Consider the following 26,361-nt stretch of genomic DNA (forward strand, 5'->3'; position numbering starts at 1 on the left):
GGTCAGCGGAGCAAGGGTGGGGGTTTGGCGACCATGGTTTAAGGGGACTTCTAAATCAATTGGCAAAATAATTCTATTATGAAAACATTCTGCATCCCACTTTGAAATGTGGCGTCTGGGGTCTTAAATGCTAACAAGCGGCCATCTAAGATGCATCAATTGGTCTCAACCCACCTGGAGCAAAGGAGAATGAAGAACACCAAGGTCACACGACAACTAAGAGCCCAAGAGACAGAAAGGGCCACATGAACCAGAGACCTACATCATCCTGAGACCAGAAGAACTAGTTGGTGCCCGGCCACAATCGATGACTGCCCTGACAGGGAGCACAACAGAGAACCCCTGAGGGAGCAGGAGATCAGTGGGATGCAGACCCCAAATTCTCATAAAAAGACCATACTTAATGGTCTGACTGAGACCAGAGGAATCCCGGCAGTCTTGGTCCCCAAACCTTCTGTTGGCCCAGGACAGGGACCATTCCCGAAGACAACTCATCAGACACGAAAGGGACTGGACAGTGGGTAGGAGAGAGATGCTGATGAAGAGTGAGCTAATTATATCAGGGGGACACTTGAGACTGTGTTGGCATCTCTGTCTGGAGGGGGGATGGGAGGATAGAGAGAGTTGGAAGGTGGCAAAATTGTCACTAAAGGAGAGACTGGAAGGGCTGACTCATTAGGGGGAGAGCAAGTGGGAGTACGGAGTAAGGTGTATATAAACTTATATGTGACATTCTGACTTGATTTGTAAACGTTGACTTGAAGCTCAATAAAAGTTAATAAAAAAAAGACTGATAAAATGCATCATTCTGAATTCAATTATTACATTAATATTTGAGTTTCAAAGTAAATATAGCCCAGTGCCCTGACTTGTGTGGGATAGTGCATGAGTAGTTGTAGATTTCTGGTGGTTTTGCCAAAGTAATTAAAAGACTAAATAATTAAATTGTGCATTCTTAGTTCATGTAGGTTCATTGTGCATTTATTAGAAATAAGTTATAAAGTGAGAAAATGAAGGTAAAGCACTAAACAAAAGAGTCCAGGTCATCAACTGTGAAGGTCCCAATGTACTAGGAGAGACAATAATTTATGTGTTCATTCGTCATTGGAAATTGCCTCCTCTCATGTAAAATGCAAAGTCTTGGTATTGCAGTAGTTAAGCACTGAGCTGCTAACCCCAAGGCTGGCAGTTGGCATCCACCAGCTGTTCCTTGGCAACCCTATGCGGCAGTTCTACTCTGTCCTATAGGGTCGCTATGAGTTGGAATCAACTCAACTGCAACATGTAAAAGGTGGAAATTTTAGCTTTTAAGAAGAGAACATTTTTTCCCCCAGACTTTTCTATACATTTGGCAAAGAATAGACATAGTATTCCTATATCCTTCTATTCTTTTGTAAGTCTGGGGGAACTTTGGCTTTTTTTTCCCTAATACAGTTGATTATGCTAAAGTATAAAAATCAGAATCAGGCATTCAATGGTCCAAATCCTAATTCACTAATTATGTGTCAAGAGTTTTGTCTGAGGGAGGCTCCCTTTGTGGGAGGAGGTAATCATGGCAGAGAATGAGATCACGTTGCAAGCAGAGGAAAATGATTTAGGTTTGACTTAGTGAGCAGAGAGGCACCCTCATACCCACTGGGAGAAGAAGGTCCATGAGGAATTTCCTCTCCATTTATATAAAATATTTTCCTTATCTTGTGACTCAGGAAACCAAAAATCAATTTTTGAGGAAGACTGGCCTGAAGCTTCAAGGAGCTGAGGCAGATGGCAGTTGATTACACATAGCGTCAGCCCCACAGACCCCTTAAAGCCCAGATCATGAAGAGGCAACGGAGAGGACCGGTGGCGCAGAGGGCTCCCCAACCAGAGGAGGAGGATCCCAGGGTAAGTGGAGACTTGGACCTCCCAGGAACCAGAAGGGCTACAGGGATTCCAGAGAGATAGTTTGAACATATAACCTTCTATGTTCTTAACTCAATTGTTCTTTCTCATTCAAGGCTGGTCTGGTTTGTGACATTCTCACCGGGCTAATTAGCCCATTCATGGTTTTTGCCAGGGAATCTTTCTCCCTATTTAGTGTCCTTTCCAGCCTAGTGTTTGTCAATTTCTTGAAATATGGCTCAGATTCCTCATCCTTAGACTCTCCAGTAGTTCCTCCCAGTTCCCTGCTCTGACATGAGAAGGACAAAAATCTCCTGAAACTCCTTACACTTATCGGGCCATGTGCAGATGTTCCCTCCAGCAAAACAAGACCTAACTATTAAAATATGATATTATCTTGACCTTTGAAAGCTGCCTGTTATTTCTGCTGAGTCACCAACCACCCTCCTTCTCTACCCACAGAAGAAGTGTAAGAACTGTGGAGCCTTTGGGCACACAACAAGAAGTAAGAGGTGACCCATAAAGTGCTGGAGTGGGGCCGCAGTACCCCAGGCCTTGGGCTCAGAAAAGATGAAGAAGGAGAACCTGGAGCCAAAGAAGCCCCAGGAGCCTCAGACCCTTTGGCCCTTTAACAACTTGGAACGAGAGAAGGAACAAAGACAAAGGTGAGAAACATGGAAAGTCCTTGGGTATTGAAGTAAGATGATGTGTTTTCATCTCTATGGTGTGTGTCCAGCCATCTCAAGAGAAGGACAGGGTAACTGGGGAGAAATAGCCAAGAGCTCAGTATGCTCCAGGTGTCCACATTCAGGAGATAATTCTAGTACCAGACAATCACTAAGGGGAGGAGGTGGGGCATATCTTGGATCTTTGTGCATGGTAGGGACAAAACAGCAGACTCTAACTTAAAGTACAGAATGAACAAAATCTAGGGGGCTGAATGAGGAAGGGAGGATGAAACTGAGATGAGGGAATAGGCAGCCTTGGAAAAGATCACAGTGATTCAATACCTCCCTCATCCCAAAACCATGAATAGGACTGGGCCCCTGGAATACGAATCCTAGGTTGGGACAATAAGTTGGGGCATGTCCACTTAACAGGTTTTTTTCTGTTTTCCAATCAGGGAAGAAGAGCATGAGAGGAAAGCTGTACTCCAGAAATTTCCCAAGAGACCCAAGGAGAAACAGCAGCAAAATTGGAAGGAATCGACAGAATCTTGTGACTACTTGAGGGTGAGTCAACGGGGTTCCCCACTCTATTTCTCTTCTGTGTAAGCTTGATTTTCTTCACTCCCATGTCCCTTCTGTGACAAGTGCTTTTAAAATTCTATTCTGGCCCAAAGGTTTCCAAATTTTTTGTATAAATTTCAGGCACCATTTTCTTTTTGCTTCTTTGTTTTTGTAATATTTCTTGCATGCTTACCAAAAACATGCTGGTGGGAGCATTTCCGTGCATAGGTGTAAGTGAGTTAATCAGATGCCTTCCAAGAGGTAGACTCCTACATGGGAAAATGCTCATCTTTTAAGTTGTGTTACATGTTTCCCAATATCTCTTGAAAACACATTAGCCATCAATCTGCCTTCAAAAGACCTTTAGCCATGTCCACTCCATAGGAGCCCGTAGGAAAAAGCTTGTTCCACATAATTAAGCAAAAGAATATAAAAAAGTTATAGTTTTCACTGTGATGGGAACAATATATCCAGTTGATAGTGTAGTTTATTTCCTCTGTGCCCAACTGAGGTTGGGTACCTTTTCATATACAAAGAGGCTGCCTGTATTTCTTCTACTGTTGGAGAGAAGTTGATAACTGCCATGCCTTTATGTTTGGTTGATTTTTATTTTCCACTTGACTTGGAGGAAATCCTAATATATATCCTGTGGTGTCTTCTCCCACAGCATCCTTGCAGGCCCATGCCCATTCACACTACCAAGACGGGATCTGTCCTGGACCCTTCTCTCAGAAACTGGTCACCTGTAAGGAAACCCGATGGGAAATCCATCTTCCCTGCATGGTCTCCTATCCAAGATTATGACCTGAGTTTTTTCTCACCTCATGCACAAACTAAAGACAAGAAGTGGATATCACTGGCTCTTCTCAGCCAGCAACCAAACACTTTGGACAGGACTCTACCGTCACGGCCAAGACAACGGACAAGAGATGTGATGCTTGTGCTTATTATGTTTCCCAGCCGGCCTCAAAAACAGTTGCCCTGGGCCATGTCCTCAGCCCCCAGGCACAAGTCGAGGGACCTGACAGGATCTCAAAATCCAGTCCACAGCCTGCCAGAGGTAGAAGGGGCCAGGACTCTCCACTCAGCATCCAGGCACCAGGAAAAAGAACTTCACAGACCCCCATACAGAATTTCTTGAATCCTGCAAAGAAAGTGAAACTCACAACCCTCCAGATCCTGCAGCAGAACAGTAAGGCACATAATACCCGAGGCGGCCAGCCTCTCTCCAATACAACTGAATTTGGACCCAAAGGGCCACCCCAAGTCACCAGGATGACAGGCCTCCAGCCTCCACACAGTACACCTCAACTCAGTACTGTCGAAGACAGCCCTAACCTTCCACCCGCACTTTCTAGCCATGTTCCATGACAGCCACTCAGAATTGTCTTCACAAGACTGAACAATGGACAGTGGAGCTCCAGGTTCAGAACATCTCCCCCCTCTCTCCCTCCTGAGTAGTCTACACCTCTTGTAGGGAGCCCTTGTGTTGTTGAGAAGTGGGAGAGATACAGTTCCCAGATTCTAGTGAGGCTTCTGGCTTCCTTTTAAGGAGAATGACTGGGAGTGAGACCTCTATGGTAGGGACCCTCAGCCTCGAGCCTCACATGAATTGATTGTAACTAAATGAGCACAGAGGGGAAAGATGCAGGGAGCAGGCTGTGTTTGTTGAATCACATCCTCAGATGTGGTGCGAGTGCAATGGTGGAATCTCAGGTGTTGTCAAAAGACAGACATGCCGAGACTGCCCATTTTTATTTTGCATATTAAGTTGTATATAATATGGACCTTATGCAACAGACCTGTAGTAGTTGTTGTAATTTAGTGATTTTGTAAGGAACTAAGTCGATATGGGAGTAAATATTCCAGTATAATGTCACTGGAAGCTATGCGATTAACTGTATTTGCTGTGAAAGTGACTAGATTTTGGAAAGACTTAAAGAACCCATCAGTGGGATCTGTCTCATTTCAGCAGTGCCCTGTACTGAGTCTGTGGGAATTTATTAAGTGGAAACCATTATTGGGAACAGTCTATTGATCTTCTGTCCTTAACGTTTGCTGTAAAGCTGTAGTGTACATTTTCTTCAATATTAATAAAATGTTCACAAATATGACATTTTATGTCTGTATTTTTATTTGCACATAATCTAAACACCAAAGATCCATATAATATTTATTCATTTGATTAACTTGAGAGTAAACAAAACTTCCATGCCCACGGTTTATTCTTGGACCTAGAATTTGCCAGCAATGCAGACTTTCAGGTGCAACCCACCCCTACTGCATCAGAATAGCAATGTTCTCAATTGATTCATGTGCAGATTACGTTGTGAGAAGCACTTCTTGTGGACTGATTTGTCTCATATGAGTCACTTGGTGAACTTTAATTTCCATGGGTGCTTAGCCAAGAAATATAAATTGAGTGTGTGTTGCGTGAGGTTTGGGCAAGGGGATTGTTAAAGATTCTGCAGACGAATCAAATGTTCCCCAGAGTGTGAGAAGCACTGGATCATGGTGGGCAAAGCTATCTCTTCAAGGTTTTGCTGTCTACATTTTCGACCCTGATCAAGAGAAAGAGGCTGGCCTTTTAGGGAGTTTGATTTCCTTAGGAATAGCAAATAACTTGCTTCTCCCTCCATGTATAGCACCTGTTTCTAAAATGCTTTTTTATTTCTCCGGGAGCTCATTCCTTTAGCATAGCTACCTACTAGTTGTGCGATAAGGCACATAAGAAAGATGTGGAGATATCAAGAAAGTGAAGAGACAATGTACAGATTGGGAGAAAAGAATCAGGAGCCACATCTAATAAGGGTTCAAAATCCAAATTTCAAAAAGAAAGAAAACAAGTTTTGCAACTTAACCACAAATATGCAAACAACCCCATTAAAAAATACAGTCCAAGGTCTTTGTTATGGATTGACTTGTGTCCCCCTACAGTGTGTCAACATGGCTAGCCTGTGATTTCCAGTGTTGTGTGATTGTCTACCATTTTGTCATCCGATGTGATTTTCCTGTGTGATGTAAATTTGTGATGGAACACCTTTGTAAATTGGCTGTAAAATAAATAACATTTACTGAGATAATAAGATAAATAAACATTATGTATACACGTATGCACATTCATTTTTGCATTCATGCACACTTTCATACATACGTAAACAAAAATACCGAAACCTGCTGCTGAAGAGTTAGTTTTGATTTCCATGTGACTCTATAGGACAGAATAGAGCTGCCCCATAGGATTTCCAAGGCTGCAATCTTTTTGGAAACTGATTTCCACATGGTTGGACCTCCGATCTCTGTTAGCAGCCAAGTGCTGAACCCTGCTTAACCAGGGCTTGATCTCTCTCTCTGTCGAAATATTGGCAGCTGAGCTCTCATCCACTGTACCACCAGGGCTCGAAATATATACGTTGTTGTTAATCTGGTGGTCGTGCCCGTTGAGTCAACAAAAATCCCGGACCTTGACTGTCTTGACCTGGATATTCGGGAACGGTTTTGGAGTTTTTGACTATGCTTTTAAGAGAGGATCTTTACAATCTGGAGAAAAAGTCCTTTCAGAAACGACTGTGGTGTGATAAATGTGATTTCTAAAAAAGCTTCTGATATGGTTTTAATTCCTTTTCCCAGAGCTGAGGTTTTACTTTTGTGAAGAAGAAGTATTTCAAACTAGCTCCATTCTTAAGGATTACAACTGATACCAAATATTTTATTTTAAATGTTTCGGTTCTCAATCCAGGTGAACAGACTTAATATTCAGGATCTTGTCTAGTTGATACTATAGCAATTTTTTCATATTTAAAACAAATCACTCTCAAGATAAAAATATCTACTTTGGTTGTGGTAACTTCTCTATTACATCAATAAAAATCTCATTTATGCCAGAACTTAATCAAAGTCTGATTGAGTTAAAGAGTCAGTAAATTGGTAGGGGGGAGGAGGGAATCTCTTTATAAAAGCTCCAATTCTGTGGACATGATTCCAGAACTGACTGTTGGTAGAAGATACCGGAGGCCAGAGAAGAACCTGCTGATAGAAAGTGTCCATGGCTGAACAATGTAAAAAGCAAGCAGATGTCCTATATGCTGGGGTTATCTTCAAATCCCCATGTAGCTGAAATGTGGATATGCCTGCTGCTTTACTCCTTTCATACACTGCGATGCAGCCTCGTGGGAAGGTTTATTGTGTCCTTTCTTCCCTGCGGTTAGTAAGAAGAAAGACATCAGATAGGATTTCCACCTGCATGAGGTGATTTCTAGTATCAAGGAACTGGAGCCTCAGCTGGGCCCTATTCTACGTATGGACAAAAGGATGCCAGAGTACCAAGTGGATATGAGCTTAGATGTTGACACAGACAACAGTAACCTCATAATTTCTGAGGACCAGCAGAGCATTGGATACTGAGATTTCATACACAATTGGGAAGATAGTGCTGAGGGATTTAACTTTATGTGTGTCCTTGGCTCCCCTACATCCACCTCTGGCTGCCATTACTGGGAGGTGGACGTGGGAAGAAGCCCAGAATGGGATCAGGGTGTTTGCAAAGAACCAGATAATGTGTAAGCCCCACCAAGGCTCCATCTCTTGCATGTTGTTGTTGTTAGGTGCCCTTGAGTCAGTTCCAATTCATAGTGACGCTATGTAGCACAGAAAAAAACAATGCCCAGTGTTGCACTATCATCACAATCATTGTTATGATTTAGCCCATTGTTGCAGCCATTGTGTCAATCCATCTGGTTGAGGGCCTTCCTCTTTTCTGCTGACCCTGTACTTTATGAAGCATGATGTCCTTCTCCAGGGACTGATCCTTCCTGACAACATGTCCAGATTATGTAAGATGCAGTCTTGCCATCCTTGCTTCTAAGGAGCATTCTGTCTGTACTTCTTCCAAGACAGATTTGTTTGTTCTTTTGGCAGTCCATCGTATATTCAATAGTCTTCGCCATACCACCATTCAAAAGAGTCAATTTTAGGCCTTCCATATTCATTGTCCAGCTTTCACATGCATATGGTGCGATTGACACTACCATGGCTTGGGTCAGGTGCACCTTAGTTTTCAGGGTGAAATCTTTGGTTTTCAACACTTTAAAAAGGTTCTTTCAGCGGATTTGCTGAATGCAATGCATCTTTTGATTTCTTGACTGCTGCTTCCATGGGTGTTGACTGTGGGTCCAAGAATAATGAAATTCTTGACAGCTTCAATCTTTCTTCCGTTTATTATAATGTGGCTTATTGATACAGTTGTGAGGATTTTTGTTTTCTTGAGTTGAGGTGTAATCCATACGGAAGGCTGTGGTCTTCAGTCTTCATCCGTAAGTGTTTCAGCTCCTTTTCACTTTCAGCAGGCAAGGTTTTGTCATCCACATAACGCAGGTTGGTAATGAGTTTTCCTCCAATTCTGATGCCCCTGTTTTCTTCATATAGTCGGGTTTCTCGGATTTTCTGCTCAGCATACAGATTGAACAGGTAAGGTGAAAGTATACACCCCTGATGCACACCTTTCCTGACTGTATACCATGCAGTATCCCCTTGTTCTCTCAGAACAACTGCCTCTTGATGTATGTAGACATTCCTCATGAGCCCAATTAAGTGTTCTGGAATTCCCATTCTTTGCAATGCTCTCCATTATTTGTTATGATTCACACAGTCAAATGCCTTTACATAGTCAATAAAACACAGGTAAACATCCTGCTGGTATTGTCTGCTTTCAGCCAGGATCCATCTGACACCAGTAATGATACCCCTGGGTTCATGTCTTTTTTTGAATCTGGCCCGAATTTCTTGCAGTTGTCTGTTGATACCTGGCTGCAGCTGCTTTGGAATGATTTTCAGCAAAATGTTTCTTGCATGTGATATTAATGATTAACGTGATAGTTTTCAAGAATTTTCTCATTCTGCTGCATCACTTTTCTTGGGTATAGGCATAAATATGGATCTCTTCCAGCCAGTTGACCAGGTAGCTGTCCTCCAAATTTCTTGGTGTAGAGGAGCCAGCATTTCCAGTGCTGCATCCATTTGTTGAAACATTTCAATTGATATTCTATCAGCTCCTGGGGCCTTGTTTTTCACCAATGCCTTCAGTGCAGCTTGGACTTCTTCCTTCTGTATCATGGGTTCCTGATCATATGATAACTCTGGAAGTGGTTGAACATAGACCAATTCTTTCTGGTATAATGACTCCGTGTATTCCTTCCATCTTGTTTTGATTTTTCCTGTTTTGATTAATATTTTCCCCCTAGAATTCCTTACTGTTGGAACTTGAGGCTTGAATTTTTTCTTCAGTTCTTCGAGCTTCAGAAATGCCGAGTGTGTTCTCCCCTTTTGGTTCTATATCTCCAGCTCTTTGCACATGTCAGTATAGTAGTTTACTTTGTTTTCTCCAGCCACCCTTTGAAATCTTCTGTTCAGTTCTTTTTCTTCATCATTTCTTCCTTTTGCTTTAGCTGCTTGATGTTGAAGAGCAAGTTTCAGAGTCTTTTCAAACATCCATTTTGGTCTTTTCTTTCTCTCTTGTCTATTTCACGGCCTCTTTCTGTGTTCATTTAGGATGTCCTTCATGTCATTCCGCAACTTGTCTGGTCTTCGATCATTAGTCTTCAATGCATCAAATCTATTCTTGAAATGATCTCTAAATTCAGGGGGGATATGCTGAATAGTATATTTTCGCTCTTATGGGCTTGTTCTAATTTTCTCCGTTTTAACTTGAACTTCCATATGAGCAATTGATGATTTGTTCCACAGTTGGCCCTTGGCCTTCTTATGACTGATGATACTGAACTTTTCCATCATCTTTTTCCACAGATGTAGTCGATTTCATTCCTTCTTACTCCATCTGGTGAGGTACCCATATATAGTTGCCATTTATGTTGGTGTAAAAGGTATGTGCAATGAGGAAGTCGGTGGTCTTTTAAAATTCTATCATAGTATCTCGCAAAGATCTCTGGAATTCAGCACACAGTGCCAAAGCAATAAAGGAGGAAACTTGGATTACAACTGGGAGCCCAGGGACTGCTGTCAGCTTGCTAAACTCTGTACCTCCTTCCACGTGGTATTAACATGGAGGAAAGTAGATCTCAAGCCCTTCAGTCATTCTGTCCTGTCTGGGACATTGTCCTTTTTTACCTATCAGAAGTAAGAGTCACGATTTGGGGGGTGGCTGCAGAGTTTGGAGGTGGAACCGGGAAGGGCTGTGTCTAAATAAGTCCCAAATGGGCAGGAACAAGGAGGACACCTTTTTAAACGGTCTGTGGGGGTGGATTCAAAATGAAGGCAGAGGATGTGGCTTGGAGTTCCTTTTGTGAAGTGTCCAGGGTCTCCACCGTGGTTCCTGTGTGTCCAGGAGGAAAGGGCAAGACTCCATGTCCTGATCCTGGCCAGAGAGAGCCTGAACTAAGTAAGACAGGAGGCTCTTCAGCCCCTGTTCTTTGGACTGGATACTTACTTCAGGAAACACATCCAAGCTAACTCAACATAGGAATCGGAATTTCCTTGCCAGTTTCCTCCCCTGTGTCTTTTACTCAGACTCCATCTTCTCATTTCTTCAGTCTCACAACACACAATCACCCACCACCCTACCCTGCTGTCCTCCCTGAATGGTCTCTGAATATTTAACTGAGTATTAGTTCGTTTTCTCTTTAACTTTTCTTTATACATCCAAGTCCCATCCACATCCCCCTATCACATGGTGACTATCTGTGAGATTCCAGTAGACTCTGTACTGTCAGATGCCTTGAAAACTTGTGTCCTTCATGGTGTGAGGGTGGTAGAAATATCAGTACTCTTGTGCCCAGTGTTACATGTCTGGGAAGAAGTCTAGACCCTAAGACCTTGTTGGTCAGTACCTGGCCCTGTCCCTATCTACATCAAGCTTTCCCACCTTGGTAACACATGATTGTTTTGGCCCATTCATTCATGCTTTACCTCCTTTCTTCCATTGAATTACTTCTTCTGTAATAGCTGATTTGGATTCCTAATTTTCCTAGACATTGAGAGCGTAGCCTCAAGTCCCAATGGACAGAAGGGCAGGCCACCTGTTGCCTGGCATGGGAGCCAAGGCAGGCTTCTTTCCACCAGGTTCAAGTTGATGACACCTAGGAACCTGTATACATTTTTTTGGATCACCTGACATGTGGTGAAGGTGGCTAAGAACAGAGTGCTCTATCCAGGAAGGATCCGTCTTGGCTTGTTTACCATCAACATGCTGTATTGAATGCATTTTGAGCTCTGGAGTCACCTCTCACCGAGGCCTCTGGAATTAGTACAAGTGAGAAGAAAGGAATGCAGATCAGAAACCCAGATTATGACAGTTGTGGCAGGGTCACTCAGTCAGCTTGCTAGGTTCTGCAGTTCCCTTTGAAGTGACATTATGATGATGGACAAGCCTTTGTCACTCAACTGGTCTTGTGTCTATGACTTTTTTGGAACATGTCCTGATTCTACGCATCCAGAGAGAGATCGTAGGTGGGAGGGGGGTGCGGATTCAATTGCGAGGTGGCCCGAGTTTATCTCCCCTTTGACTCTTCATCATGCACACAACTCCCATACATTTTCCCCTGTGGCTCAGTGCCTAACTGTGAGATCTGCGGAGATGGTGTAAAGTCAGATACCTTGGGAACTTATATCTCAGAAAGTCTGAGGAAGGCAGATTGTCAGTATTCTTGTGTCCAATGTTACATGTCTGGGAAGAAGTGTGGATGCTATGACTTTGGTGGGGAGGACCTTGTACCTTCCTCACCCACATCCGGCTCTACCACATTGATCTCACATGAATGTTTGGGTCCCTCAATTCACGCTTTACCTCCTTTCTTCCACTGGATTTGTTCTGCTAATAGCTATGTCAGTTCTTGATTTTCCTAAGAAGTCTGAGGTCCCAGTGGGCCAAAGGAGAGTCCACCTCTTGGCTGGCATCAAAGATCAGAAACCCAGATTATGACAGTGGTGGCATGGACACTGAGTTGGCTGTCTAGGATCTGTACTTCCTTTCAACTTGATATTAGGATGGTGGGGAAGGCTTTGTCACGCAGCTGTTCCTGTGTCTCTGGCCTTTGTTGGATACATCCAATTCTTCCCATCTGGCAACACATCACAGGTGGGGGGGGTGGAGTCAACCGGGAGGTGGAACGTGGAAAGGCTGTGGCTGATAGGTCCAATGTGGTATGGGTTATGGTGTATCTCACGAGGTGGTCTCCAGAATGGAGAACAGATGAAGATGAGGGAATGTATTCAAGGTCACTTTGCAACGTGTGCAGGGACTCCACCACCTATCTTGAGAGGCTGGGAAGAAAGCCCAGGACCCCAAGGCCTGTTCCTGACCAGAAAGCCTGAGTGCAGATGGAAACTCCTTCAACTTCTGTTTCTTCGGCTGGAGCCTTCCTTCCAGAAGCGCATCCAAATCCAACTTTTTTTTTTTTTTAAGGATCTCCACTACCTGCTAGTTGTCTCATCTGATCTCAACCCCTGATTCAGGTCTCCATCTCTCATCTCTTTAGCCAAACAGCACTCCCACATCTCACCTGCACTACCCCAGGGTTTCTTAACAATTGGGATCTGCCCAATTAACTCAGCCTGAGGTTGTTCCCCTCCTATCCAATAGGTTTAACTCACATGGGAGAGAAACCATATATTTGCAATGAATGTTGAAATACCTTCAGTTTGCATTCATCATTTAGTCGACGTATGCTAATTCATACTGACCCAGAAGCAATAAAAATGTCATCAATATGGGAAAGTATTTAGACAATACTCTAACATTACAGAAAAGGAAATTACTCACAGGGGAGTAAAATCATATAAAGGTGAGCCATGTATGAAAGCTATTAGACAATATTGTGACCTTAGACAACATGAAAGACCTCACACTGGGGAGAAACCCTATGTCAATAATCACTGTGTTAGATACTTCAGTAAGTATACAAATCTTCAACAACATGAACACTTTCACAATAGAGAGACACCATAAATGTCAACAATGTGGGAAAGCATTTATTCAAAGTTCTCATCTCGGACAACATGTAAGAACTCACATAGGAAAGAAACTCTATGTTTGTAATCATTGTGGAAGGGCGTGTAGATACTATTCAATCCTTCAACAACATGAATTCATTTATACTGGAGAGAAACCATATAAATGTCAGGCATGTGGGAAAGCATTTAGTAAAAGTGCTAGTCTTCAAGAACTTGTGAGAAGTCATGCTGGAAAGTAACTTATAAATACAACGAATGTGTAGAAGCCTTTAGACTTAGCTGCCAAGTTTATATACACACAGAAGCCAAACAGGGGTGTTACACTATATCTGTCATCAGCTCTCAACTTTATACAGACCAGAGAACCCATACGATGTAGATATCCTATTTTTGTGATACATGGGGGTGAGCTTTTACCAGAAATTTTCCATTTTAATCTACCAGAGAGTTCATACGGAGATAAATTCTACTGCTGTAATAACCGTGGAAGAATCTTCACCTGGATTTTGAGCACTGGAACACTCAATAAAACTCAGAGGAGGAATAAATCTTGAAAAAGTCAAAAAGGCAGGAAAGGCTTTGCTAGGAGTAGCAAGCTGCTTGGGGAGCACCAGATAATTCATAATGCAGAGAAAATTCCGTGAAATAAACGTGCAAATCTCATTACTCATGGACCAACACGTTTGGGACATGAGAAGATTCCCATCTGTCTGAAAGTGTACAAAACACTTTCAGTGGAGTGCATGAATGAACGTCTACAGTGATCACTCATCCCTAAGTCAGCATTAAAGATGTCCCATTGATGAAATACTAATTCTAAAGCTAAAGTCAAAAAGCCTTCACCTGGAGTTCACCTTAGAGAATTCATACTGGGAGAGGTGGGGCCAAGATGTTTGAGTAATCAATGTTTCCTGTGGTCCCTCTTACAACAAAGATCCAAAAAAACTGGTGTATTGATTATATATGACAGTCTAGGAACTCTGAACATTAAAGACAATGTTCAGGAATGTGACTGGGCAGCACAGGCAGGGAGAAAGGGTTCCGAAGTAGTGAGGATTTGCCACACCTGACCTGCCTTGAACTGGCACTCTGGAGGTCAGGATCAGCTGGCACCAGCATTGAGGCAATATAAAAAAAAACTCATAGTAGGAAAATCCTCAACAAAGAATTTTTAGCATGCAATTGAGGTAAGAAATCAGATCTCTGTCCAATGCCTAATTGGTACAAATACATACCATAAACATACGGAATGGTAAAATGCTTTTAGAAATTAGGAATATAATATTTGATAACAAATAGCAAAAACAAAGCGAACCACTTCAACAGATGAGTAGCTGCAGATATGTAGACACTGATAGTTCTTGAAAAATGTATTTACGTTGGTACATATCTTAAACAACAGGAAACATTGTGTTGAGTAATAATGGGCAATTTTTCTTTTAATGTTCCTGTTGTTATTGTTGATGACTTGAATACTTTCTATTTTTATGCATATCTAAACATAATTCCAAAGATCAGGGTCAATCAGAAAATAAATGTAGATGGTAGGTGAAAGACTTAGAACACAATTTGATGGATGTTGTCAATTTTATTAGTTTTCAGTGTGTACATACATGGGAAAGATGAATGGAAACATGGAAAAATAAATATTTTGTGACTAAATACTCATGATGCATTTGTTTCTTATGCTTAAAAAGTCATCTGTTATTGTTCTCATAACATAACAGGTAATGAAAGTTTCATCTTTCATAGGAAACACATTTGTGAGCTCTGGAGGATTTTGAGCACCTTGGCAGAAGCATCACGAGAATTCAGGGTCAGAAAATGGGTCATTTTCTACATTCAGATTTGTTTTCCAGGGAATATTTTCCCCCTCAAGAACACAGAGGTATCTGAGAGAATGAATAGGTGGGAGATCTTTGCAAACAGGAAGAGAGACTCATTTTCTAAAGGCCGCAGGACTGCTGGGGGTGAATACACTAACTCACACATATTGAGTCACAAAGCACTGCACATTTGATATCTATTATGCAAACATTTTCTGCAAATTCGCGTTATTTGTTCTGGAGATAATGATCCTGAAAAAGAAAATCTTGAAGAAATAACTATTTGCAAGGGTAGATTCCATTTTCTGAGGTAAACTTTCATGAAAGCTGGCCAGGGAGAGCTGCATAATAAGTTGTAGCCCCTCTCAGAATAATTCCTTTTTCTTTCTTGTCTATAGTATGTATGATAACATTGAGAGCTATTAAAGAATAAGGTGGTTGAGGTATGACTTTCCAGGGCCAGTAAAGCTCTTCAAGTAGCTTGCAAAATATATGATGTGTGTATATCTATAACATCATCTGATCCTAAAGGGGATTGTGCCTCAGAAATGTTTAGGCATCCTTGGGATAAATGGTTCATGTAGGAGAATCATCAGGTATCTAGTGTAGGTTGGAAGACAGATGCTTCAGCCAGTGTCACAGATGCTGCTTCCAAGCAAGGTGTGAAAAATTCCCCACAATCTTGTGCCGTGAGTGGATACCACAATTTTAATTTGGTGTTTATTTTTATATTGTATTTCATCTAAAGTATGTTATTAACTTCCTCATCAAGTGTTCAATTAGTTAACAGGTATTTGGTGAGGGTCTCTGATGTTTCAGACCATGACTTTTTTCTGGTGCTTAAGTAGAAATGATGCAATATCTCTCTCTTCAGATAATTTACATTCTAGTGTAGGCAATAAAAACAAATTGCAGAATACCATGTCTGATAATGAAAGACTAAAGTGGATAAATTCTTACAGATGATTTGCATGGCATAAGTAATAATCCAGCTGTTGTAATCGTCAATGCAGGAGAGATCTGTAAAAATGATAAACAGAGGTTCTATCTAATGGAAGGCATCTCTTCATGCAGAGATGTGTGTGATTGAGCTCTTTCCAAGGGGAGGAAAATGCATTCGGAGCAGAAGTTGATTTTGTTCTCAAGTCTTCAAAAGAGAATGAATTTATGTCCTAGGAAGTGCCTGTGGGCAGAATCGAGTGAGAATGGTGAATAGAGAGGACAGCTGATGATGCTTCTGAAGGAGTCAAGGTGAAGATTAAGGGTCCCGTGGAGATGGGAAAAGTGGGCAGGTTTATGATATACTTTGGAGCCTGAGCTGACAAGGAATGCTGGTGGATTGCTGTTGAAAATGGGGCACTGTGTCATAGCATCTTGTTGCCTCCAAGTGTGAGTGCAAGGTCAGTTTCCCACTGGGTTCCCCTGACCCCAGGGAGTGGTGAAGTAGAAGGCTGAGTCACACTGCATCCTTATTGCAGGGTGGGTTGGTGCTTCAATCTCACTGTGGCACCCTGATACCAAGGGAGGGGAAGGAAGACGCAATCATCTTTCCTGCTTCCATTGTGCTCCACTTTGTTGATGCTAAGTGGGGGTGGATGCTCAGATGCCCAGCAACCACCCGTGACATATAGAAGAAATGAGATTGTGGACATGAATTCCTATTACACCTGTTTTGCACTGGCATGTTCAGATTCACTGCTGCGGGTTGGGTGTGGAGGTTCAGCTTCATGGCGTTCCTCAGCGACAACAGGGAGGGGGCTATCTGGGCTTTTAAGCCCTGACTTATTCCATCCTGTTCTGTATTGCTATAAGAAGGGGATAAAATTTCAGCTCCCCATCCATGCACCGTGACCTTATGTTACCACAAGAAAAAAAAAAAAAAAAGACTTCTACCTGCATCCGGTGGAAAAACACAGAATATTAGCTGCCTGCTAAGTGATTTAGACTATGTGAGTCAGGAGAATGCTATAGCAGTCCTGCTTTCCATCTTGCCGATCTTGGATTTGCAAGCTCCTGCGGTTGTGTGAGTTAGGAGAAACCTCTTTCCTGCCTCATGGACTTGGGACTTTACAATCTCTAAAAACCACCTGAGCCATTTCCTTGGTATAAATCTCTCTCTCTCTGTATGTATTTATATGCTTTACTGGTTCTGCTTCTCTAGAGAATCAGCCTAAAACAATGCATCTACGCAAAGAAAAAAAGTCTCACAACTGGACCAATGAGCAACATCATGATAAACAGAGAAAATATTGAAGCTGTTAATTATTTCATTTAACTTGGATTCAGAATCGACGCCCATGGAAACAGCAGTCAAGAAATCAAATGACACAGTACATAGGACATATCTGCTGCAAATGACCTCTTGAAAGTGTTAAAAAGCAAAGATATCACTTTGAGGACTAAAGTGCACTTGACCCAAGCCATGGTGCTTCAGTCACCTCACATGCACGGGAAAGCTGCACAATGAATAACGAAGACGGAAAGAGAATTGATGCCTTTGAATTATGGTGTTGAATGTATCAAATATATACCATGAAGAGACAGAATTTTGACCAAATTTGTCTTGGAAGAAGTAGAGCCAGGAGCAAGAATTGTGAGACTTTGTCTCCCATAGTTTGGACATATTATCAGGAGGGACCAGTCCCTGGAGAAGGACATCATGCTTGGTAAAGTGGAAGGTCAGGGAAAAAGACATTCAAGGAGATGGTTTGACACGGTGGCTGCCATAATGGGCTCAAGCATGCAACAATTGTGAGCATAGTGCAGGATAGGGCACTTTTTCATTCTGTAGTATGTAGGGTGGCTATGAGTTGGAACTAACTTGACAGCACCTAATGACAATGGCAACGTGTATTTGCTTATTTCACATAGGTGAGATCATATAGTATTTGTCCATTTGAAAACCAGAGACTAATGGTTAGAGTATTTTGCCCCTAAACAGACCTTCATGTGTAATAAATTCTGAAATATCAGAGTTGATTTTGCACATGAGTAAGGAAATAATTACTCCCTCATGTTGGAAAGGAAACCCTGGTGGTGTGGTGGTTAAGTGCTATGGCTGCTACCCTAAAGGTCAGCAGCTCAAACCCTCCAGACAATCCTTGGAAACTCTATGGGGGTGTTCTACTGTGTCCTATAAAAATAGGGTCGCTATAATTCAGAATCAACTTGACGGTAACAGGGTTTGGTTAAGTTTTGGTAACGTTGGAAAAGTGGAAGACCCTCAACGAGGTGGATTGACACAGTGGCCGCAACAATGAGCTCAAGCTTAACAACGATTGCAAGGATGGCTCAGGACTGGGCAGTGTTTTGTTCTGTTGTGCATAGGGTCGCTATGAGTCGGAACTGACTCGACGGCACCTAACAACAACAACAATATTGTATGGGACCTCTGGTGGTGCTGTTGTTAAGAGCTCAGATGCTGTCCAAATGTCAGCAGTTGAAATCCACCAGCCACTCATTGGAAACTCTATAGGGCAGTTCTATTCTGTCCTATAGGACCGCTATGAGTCGGAAAGGACTGGACGGCAATAGATTTGGGTTTTTTGGTAGGTAATCTTGGATGAAAATAAATGTAATCGTATGCCTATCTCCCAAAATTTTTAAATATGTATGTGAAATGTATCAAGGGCTAAGTACATAATTGGAAAAATATAGAGATACATTAGAAAATGTAGGGTAAAATTTCATGATTTCAGGGCTTGGAAGATTTTTAAAAACAATTTTTATTGTGCTTTAAGTGAAAGTTTACAAATCAAGTCAGTCTCTCATACAAAACATTTATATACAACTTGTTATATACTTCTAGTTGCTCTCCCCCTTAGGAGACAGCACACTCCTTCCCTCCACTCTCTATTTTCGTGTCCATTTGGCCAGCTTCTGACACTCTCTCCCCTCTCATCTCCCCTCCAGACAGGAGCTGTCCACATAGTCTCATGTGTCTACTTGATCCAAGAAGCTGACTCTTCACCTGTATGATTTTCTGTCCCATAGTCCAGTGCAATCCCTGTCTGAAGAGTTGGCTTTGGGAATGGTTCCTGTCTTGGGCCAACAGAAGGTCTGGGGACCATGACCTCTGGGGTCCCTGTAGTCTCAGTCAGATCACTAAGTCTGGTGTTTTTATGAGATTTTGAGTTCTGCATCCCACTGGTCTCCTCTCCCATCAGGCCTTCTCTGTTGTGTTCCCTGTCAGGGCAGTCATTGTTTGTAGCCGGGCACCATGTGGTTCTTCTGGTCTCAGGCTGATGTAGTCTCTTGTTTATGCAGCCCTTTCTGTGTCTTGGGCTCAGAATTACCTTGTGTCTTTGGTGTTCTTCATTTTCCTTTGTTCCCGGTTGGTTGAGACCCATTGATGTATCTTAGATGGCTGTTTGCTAGCATTTAAGGCTTGGAAGATTTTTTTTTAATTATGAAAACTACAACTGCAAATATTAACCTGGGAATCTTAAAAAACAAATTGACAATTTAGATGATGAGATCACTGCAATTATATTAGATTAACTAGATTAGGTAAATGTGATTGGATTAACTCAAGTTGAAATCGATTGGGTTGATTGTCTTAGAGTGAATGGTTTACATTACTTTGGGAGCGGATCTAAAGATTTGATTAGATCATCTGAGACTGGAACTCAGGAACTACCTCTGGATTAAAAAAAGAAGACTAAAGAAAACAACCAAAGCCATTGGGGTGGAGTCGATTCCAATTCATGGTGACTCTATGGAACTTAGGATAACTGCCTCATAGGGTTTCCAAAGAGCAGCTGGTGGATTCAAACTTTCTTGGACTCAGACTCCATCTTCTCAGCTCTTCAGCCCGGCAAAGCACAAGCATCTGCAACCCTACCCCACTGGCCCCTCTCAAGGGATTCTGCCCTTCCAATTCAGCCTGAATCCATTTCCTCTTTGACTCCTTATCATGCTCCCAACTCATGTCCATATCCCACTGTAACCAAGTGTCTATCTGTAATCCAAATAGACTGTGTAGGGCCAAGTGCCTTGAGAACTTGTGTCCTCCAAAGTCTGAGGAAGCAGATTGTCAGTACTCTTGTGCCCAGTGTTATTTGTCTGGGAAGAAGCCTGGACCCTACGACCTTGGTGGCCAGGACCAGGGACTGTCCCTGCCAACATCCAGCTCTACCTACTTGGTCCTACATGGAAGTCTGGGCCCTTCTTTTCACATTTTCCCTTCTGTCTTCCATTGGATTCTTTCTTCAGCTAGTACTGCTTCAGGTTCCAGATTTATTTTTTTTTAAACTGGAAATATTAAGCAACATATTAACAAATTACCTGGTGAGATAACTGTGGTGGTATTAGATTAACTAAAATTGGTAAATATGATTAGATTAAGCAAATCGAATTATTGATTGATTGCATTAGAGTGAATGAATTACATTACAAAGGATCCAATCTAAAGATTTAATTAGATCAACTGTGATTGGGTTATATTAGATTAATTGAATGTGATGGATTGGATTGATTGGATTAAAGAGCACATAAATCACGTGACTTTGAGACAACATAAAAGCTTGTGAGTCCATTGTTCTTAGTCCAGTCCGGTCTTCTCTTCAGGTTTGTGAGCTCCTCTCCCGGCTATTTAGCCTATTCAGACGCTTTGAGAAGGAATCCTATTGCTTATTTTGGAATCTCATGCCCTGGAACCTGTACCACGGAGCCATCCCAGTATCCATCCATGGAGGATCTGTTGACACAGCCACAGACAGCTGGGCTTCAGGTTAATCTTTTATTTTTTTTTAATTTTAACTTCTTTTAAATGCTCAGAGATATGGTACTTTTGAAAATCTACAGTGTTTTGGCACTTTGTATGGAGGTAAGCATTGTTTAGCATTTTAAAGGCTGATAAAATGTATCATTCTGAATTCAATTATTGCATTAAGATTTGAGCTTCAAAGTAAATATAGTCCAGTGTCCTGCCTTGTGTGGGATAGTGCATGAGTAGTTGTAGAGTCCTGGTGGTTTTGCTAAAGTAATTAAAAGACTAAAGAATTAAATTGTGCATTCTTATTTCATGTAGATTCATTGTGCATTTATCAGAAATGAGTTATAACGTGAGACAATGAAGGTAAACCACTAAACAAAACAGTCCAGGTCATCAACTGTGAAGGTCCCAATCTACTAAGGGAGACAATGATTTTCGGTGTTCATTCGTCATTGGAAATTGCCTCCTCTGATGTAAAAGGTGAAGCCCTGGTGTTGCAGTGGTTAAGCACTGGGCTGCTCACCACAAGGTTGGCAGTTTGAGTGTACCAGCCACTCCTCGGAAGCCCTATAGGGTAGTTTTACTCTGTCATGTAGGGTTGCTATGAGTCGGAATCGACTTGACTGAAACATGTAAAAGGTGGAAGTTTTAGCTTTTAAGAAGAAAATATTTTTTTCCCCAGACTTTTATATAAATTTTACAAAGAATAGACATACCATTCCCATAAACTTTGAGTTTTTTGTAAGTCTGGGGAAACTTAGGCTTTTTTTTCCTAGTACAGTCGATTATGCTAAACTATCAAAATCAGAACCAGGCATTCAATGGTACAAATTCTAATTCACCAACTATGTGACAAGAGTTTGATCTGAGGGCAGCTCCCTTTGTGCGAGGAGGTAATCGTGATAGAGGGTGAGATGACTTTGCGAGCAGAGGAAAATGATCTAGATTTGACTTAGTGGGCACCTTCGTACCGATTGGGAGATGAAGGCGTATGAGGAATTTTGTCTCTGTCTATATACAATGTTTTCCTTATCTTGTGATTCAGGAAACCAAGTCAATTTCTGAGGAAGACTGGCCTGAAGTTTGAAGGAGCTGAGGCAGATGGCAGTTGATTACACATAGGGTCAGCCTGACAGACATCATAAAGTCCAGACCATGAAGAGGCAATGGAGAGGACCTGTGGCAGAAAATGTTCCCCAAGCAGAGCAGGAAGATCCCAGGGTAAGTGGAGGCTTGGACCTCTCAGGAACCAGAAGGACTGAATGGATTCCAGAGACATGGTTTGAAGATGTAAACTTTTGTGTCCTTAACTCAATTGTTCTTTCTCATTTAAGGCTGGTCCTGTTTGCGACCTTCTCACTGGGCTAATTAGCCCATTTATAGTGTTTGAGGAGGAGTCTTACTCCCTAGTTAGTGTCCTTTCCAGCCTAGTGTTTGTCAATGTCTTGAAATCTGGCTCATATTCCTCATCCTTAGACTTCCCAGTTGTTCCTCCCAGTCTCCTGCTCTAGCATGGGCAGGGCCATAATCTCCTGAAATTCCTTACACATATTGGGTCATGTGCAGATGCTCCCTCCTCAAAGCAAGACCTAACTATGAAAATCTGATCTTATATTGAGCTTGGAAATCTGCCTGTTATTTCTGCTGAGTCACCAACCACCCCTTTCTCCACCCACAGAGGAAGTGCAAAAACTGCGGAGCCTTTGGGCACACAGCAAGAAGTAAGAGGTGCCCCATAAAGTGCTGGAGTAGAGTTGTAGTGCCCAAAGCCTTGGGCTCAAAAAAGATGAAGGAGAACATGGAGCCAAAGAAACCCCAGGAGGCTCAGCCTTTTTGGCCCTTTAACAACTTGGAAAGAGAGAAGGAACAAAGACAAAGGTGAGGAACATGGAAAGTCCTTGTGTATTGGAAGAGATGATGTGTTTTCATCTCTATGTCGTGTGTTCTGCCATCAGGGTAACTGGAGAGAAATAGGACAGGGTAACTGGAGAGAAATAGCCAAGGGCTCAATATGCTGAAGGTGTCCACATTCAGGAGATGATTCTACTCCCGGATAATCACTAAGGGGAGGGGCGGGGGTAAATTTTGGAGCTTTGAACATGGCAGGGACAATACAACAGAATCTCGCTTAAGGTTGAGAATGGACAAAACCTGGGGGCTGAATGGGTTGTAGGATGAATCTGAGATGAGGGACTGGGCAGCCTTGGAAAAGATCACAGTGATTCAATACCTCCCTCATCCCAAAACAATCGGACTGGGACCCCAGAATTCTTATCTCATGTTGGGAGAGTAACCTGGGGTGTGTCCTCTTAACACGTTTTTCTTTTTCCCATCAGGCAAGGAGAGTATGACAGAAAAACTCTACTCCAGAAATTTCCCAAGAGACCCGAAGGGAAGCAGCAGCAAAATTGGAAGGAATCGACAGAATCTTTTGACTACTTAAGGGTGAGTCAAGCAGGTTCCCTGCTCTATTTCTCTTCTGTGTAAGCGAGTTTTTCTTCACTCCCATGCCCCTTCTGTGGCAAAAGGTTTTAAAATTCCGTTCTGGCCAATAGAATTTCAAATTTTTGTATGCATTTTGGATGTCATTTTCCCTTTGTTTTTGTAATATTTCTTGTGTGCCTACCAAAAACATGCTAGTGGGAGCATTTCCTGCATAGGTATAAGTGATTTAGTCAGATGCCTTCCAAGAGGTCGACGCCTACATGGGAAAATATGCATCTTTTAAGTTGTGTTACATATTTCCAAATACCTCTTGAAAACACATTAGGCATCCATCTGCCTTCAAAAAACCTTTAGCCATGTCCACCCCATAGAAGTCTGTAGGAAAGGGCTTGTTCAACGTCATTAAGCAAGACACGATAGTACAAGAGTTGACAGTTTTCAGTGTGATGGGAACAATGTATCTAGCTGATATTGCAGCTTATTTTCCCTGAGCCTAACTGAGGTTGGGTAGCTCTTCATATACAAAGAGACTGCCTGTATTTCTTGCAGTGTTAGAGAAAATTCGGTAACTTCCATGGCTTTATGTTGGTTGATTTTTCTTTTCCACTTGACTTGGAGGAAATCCTAATATATGTCCTGTGGTGTCCTCTCCCACAGCATCCTTGCAGGCCCATGCCCGTTCACACTACCAAGATGCAATCTGTCCTGGACCTTTCTCTCAGAAACTGGTCACCTGTAAGGAAACCTGACCAGAAATCCATCTTCCCTGAAAGGTCTCCTGTCCAAGATCACGATCCAAGCTTCTTCTCATCTCATGGACAAACTAAAGAAGAAGTGGATATCACTAGCTCTTCTCAGCCAGCAACCAAACACTTTGGCCAGGACTCTACCATCATGGCGAACACAACAGAAAACAGATGTGATGCTTGTGCTTATTATGTTTCCCAACCGGCCTCAAAAACCCTTGCCCTGGGTCATGTCCTCAGCCCCAAGGCACAAGCCCAGGGTCCTGATAGGATCTCAAAATCCAGTCCACAGCCTGCCAGAGGTAGAAGGGGCCAGGACTCTCCACTCAGCATTCAGGCACCAGGAAAAAGATCTGTCCAGACCCCTGAACAGAATTGCTTGAATCCTACAAAGAAAGCAAAACTCACAACCCTAGAGATTGTGCAACAGAGCAGAAAGAGACCTGATGTGGGAGCTGGCCAGCCTCTCTCCAATGCAACTGAATTTGGACCCAACAGGCCACCGCAAGTCACCAGGATGACTGACCTCCAGCCGCCACACAGTAGACGTCACCTGAATACTGTCGAAACCAGCCCTATCCTTCCACCCCCACTTTCTAGCTCTGTTGCACGACAGCCACTCAGAATTGTCTTCACAAGACTGGACAATGGACAGTGGAGCTCCAGGTTCAGAACATCTCCCACCTCTCTCCCTCCTGAGTAGCCTACACCTCTTGTAAGGAGCCCTTAGGTTCTTGAGAATTGTGAGAGACACAGTTCCCGGATTCTAGTGAGGCTTCTGGCCTCCTTTTAAGGGGAGTGACTGGGAGTGAGACCTCTATGGTAGGGACCCTCAGCCTCAAGCCTCACATCAATGGATTGTGACTAAATGAGCACAGAGGGGAAAGATGCAGGGAACAGGGTGTATTTGTTGAATCACATCCTCAGATGTGGTGGGAGTGCAATGGTGGACTCTCAGGTATTGTCAAAAGACAGACATGCTGAGACTGCCTATTTTAATTTTGCATATTAAGTTGAATATAGTATGGACCTTATGCAACAGGCCTATAGTAGTTGTTGTAATTTAGTTATTTTGATAGGAACTAAGCCAACATGGGAGTAAATATTCAAGTATACTGTCACTGGAAGCTATGTAATTAATTGTATGTGGTGTGAAAATGAGTAGGTTTTGGAAAGACTTAACGAACCCATCAGTGGGTTCTGTCTGATTTAAGCAGTGCCCTGTACTGAGGCTAAGGTTTTGAATCTGTGGGAACGTTTCAGTGGAAACCAGCATTGGGAATATTCTATTGATCTTTTTTGTTATTTACATTTACTGGAAAGTTGTATTGTAAATTTTCTTCAATGTTAATAAAATGTTCACAGGTACGACATTTTGTGTGGGTATTTTTATTTGCACATACTCTAAACCCCAAAGGCCCATGTAAATATGTATTTGTTTGATTAACTGGCTAGTAAAAAGAACTTCCATACACACAGTTTATTCTTGGACCTAGAATTTGCTTGAAATACGCATTTTCAGGTGCAACCCAGCCCTACTGCATCAAAATAGCAATATTCTCAATTGATTCATGTGCAGATTAAGTTGTGAGAAGCACTACTTAGGGACTGACTTGTCTCATATGAGTCACTTGGTGAACTTGAATTTACATGGGTGCTTAGCCCAGAAATAGAAATTTACTGTGTTGCTATCTACATTTGCTAACCTGATCAAGAAAAAGGGGCTGGCTTTTTAGGGAGTTTGATTTCCTTAGGAATCGCAAATAACTTGCTTCTCCCTCCATATGCAGCACCTGTTGCTCGAGTGCTTTTTTATTTCTCTGGGACCTCATTCCTTTAGCATAGCTACGTGCTAGTTGTGCGATAAGGTGCATAAGAAAGATGTGGAGATATGAAGAAAGTAAAGACACAATGTACACATGAGGAGAAAGTTATCAGGAACCCTATCTAATAAGGGTCTCATATCCAAATTCAAAAAAACAAAGAGAAGAACTTTTGCAACCAAAGCACAAATAACCCAATTTAAAAAGTGGGCAAAGGACTTTGTTATGGATTGAATTGTGTCCCCTTAAAATTTGGCTAGGCCGATTCCCAGTAGTGTGTGATTTTCCCCCATTGTGTCATCTGATGGGATTTTCCTGTGTGATGTAAATCGACGAAGTTAATGAAGCAGTGTTTGAGGCAGTTATATTGATGAGGCAAGACGCAATCTACAAGAAGCAAGAAAGCTCACAAAATGGAAGAACATTGTAAACTGGTTGTAGAATAAATAAAATTTACTGAGATAGTAAGATAAATAAACATTATGTATACATGTATGCATGTGCATATTTGCATACATCCATACTTTCGTACATACAAAAAGAAAGAACCCAAACCCCTTGTTAAGGTGTTGATTTTGATTCAGATGCGACTCTACAGATCTGCCCCATAGGCTTTCCAAGGCTGTCATCTTTTTGGAAGCTGATTTTCACATAGTTGGGCCTCTGATGTCTGTTAGCAGCCAAGTGCTGAATCCTGCTTAGGCAGAGTTTGACCTCTCTCTGTCTAAACAT

At 42.2% G+C, this 26,361-nt stretch overlaps 1 protein-coding gene across 1 annotated transcript; it reads left to right on the forward strand.

Annotated features, from left to right (window-relative positions):
* Nucleotides 1–22,413: 22,413 nt before the first annotated feature.
* LOC126064572 (putative protein FAM90A5P) lies at nucleotides 22,414–24,509 on the forward strand. The gene is made up of 3 exons (XM_049863780.1): nucleotides 22,414–22,493; nucleotides 22,952–23,060; nucleotides 23,718–24,509. The coding sequence occupies exons 1-3, from the start codon at nucleotides 22,414–22,416 to the stop codon at nucleotides 24,507–24,509; spliced, it is 981 nt and encodes a 326-aa protein (XP_049719737.1).
* The last annotated feature ends 1,852 nt before the right edge of the window (nucleotides 24,510–26,361 follow it).

This window comes from Elephas maximus, chromosome 21, assembly GCF_024166365.1.
Source record: "Elephas maximus indicus isolate mEleMax1 chromosome 21, mEleMax1 primary haplotype, whole genome shotgun sequence".
Lineage (NCBI taxonomy): Eukaryota > Metazoa > Chordata > Mammalia > Proboscidea > Elephantidae > Elephas > Elephas maximus.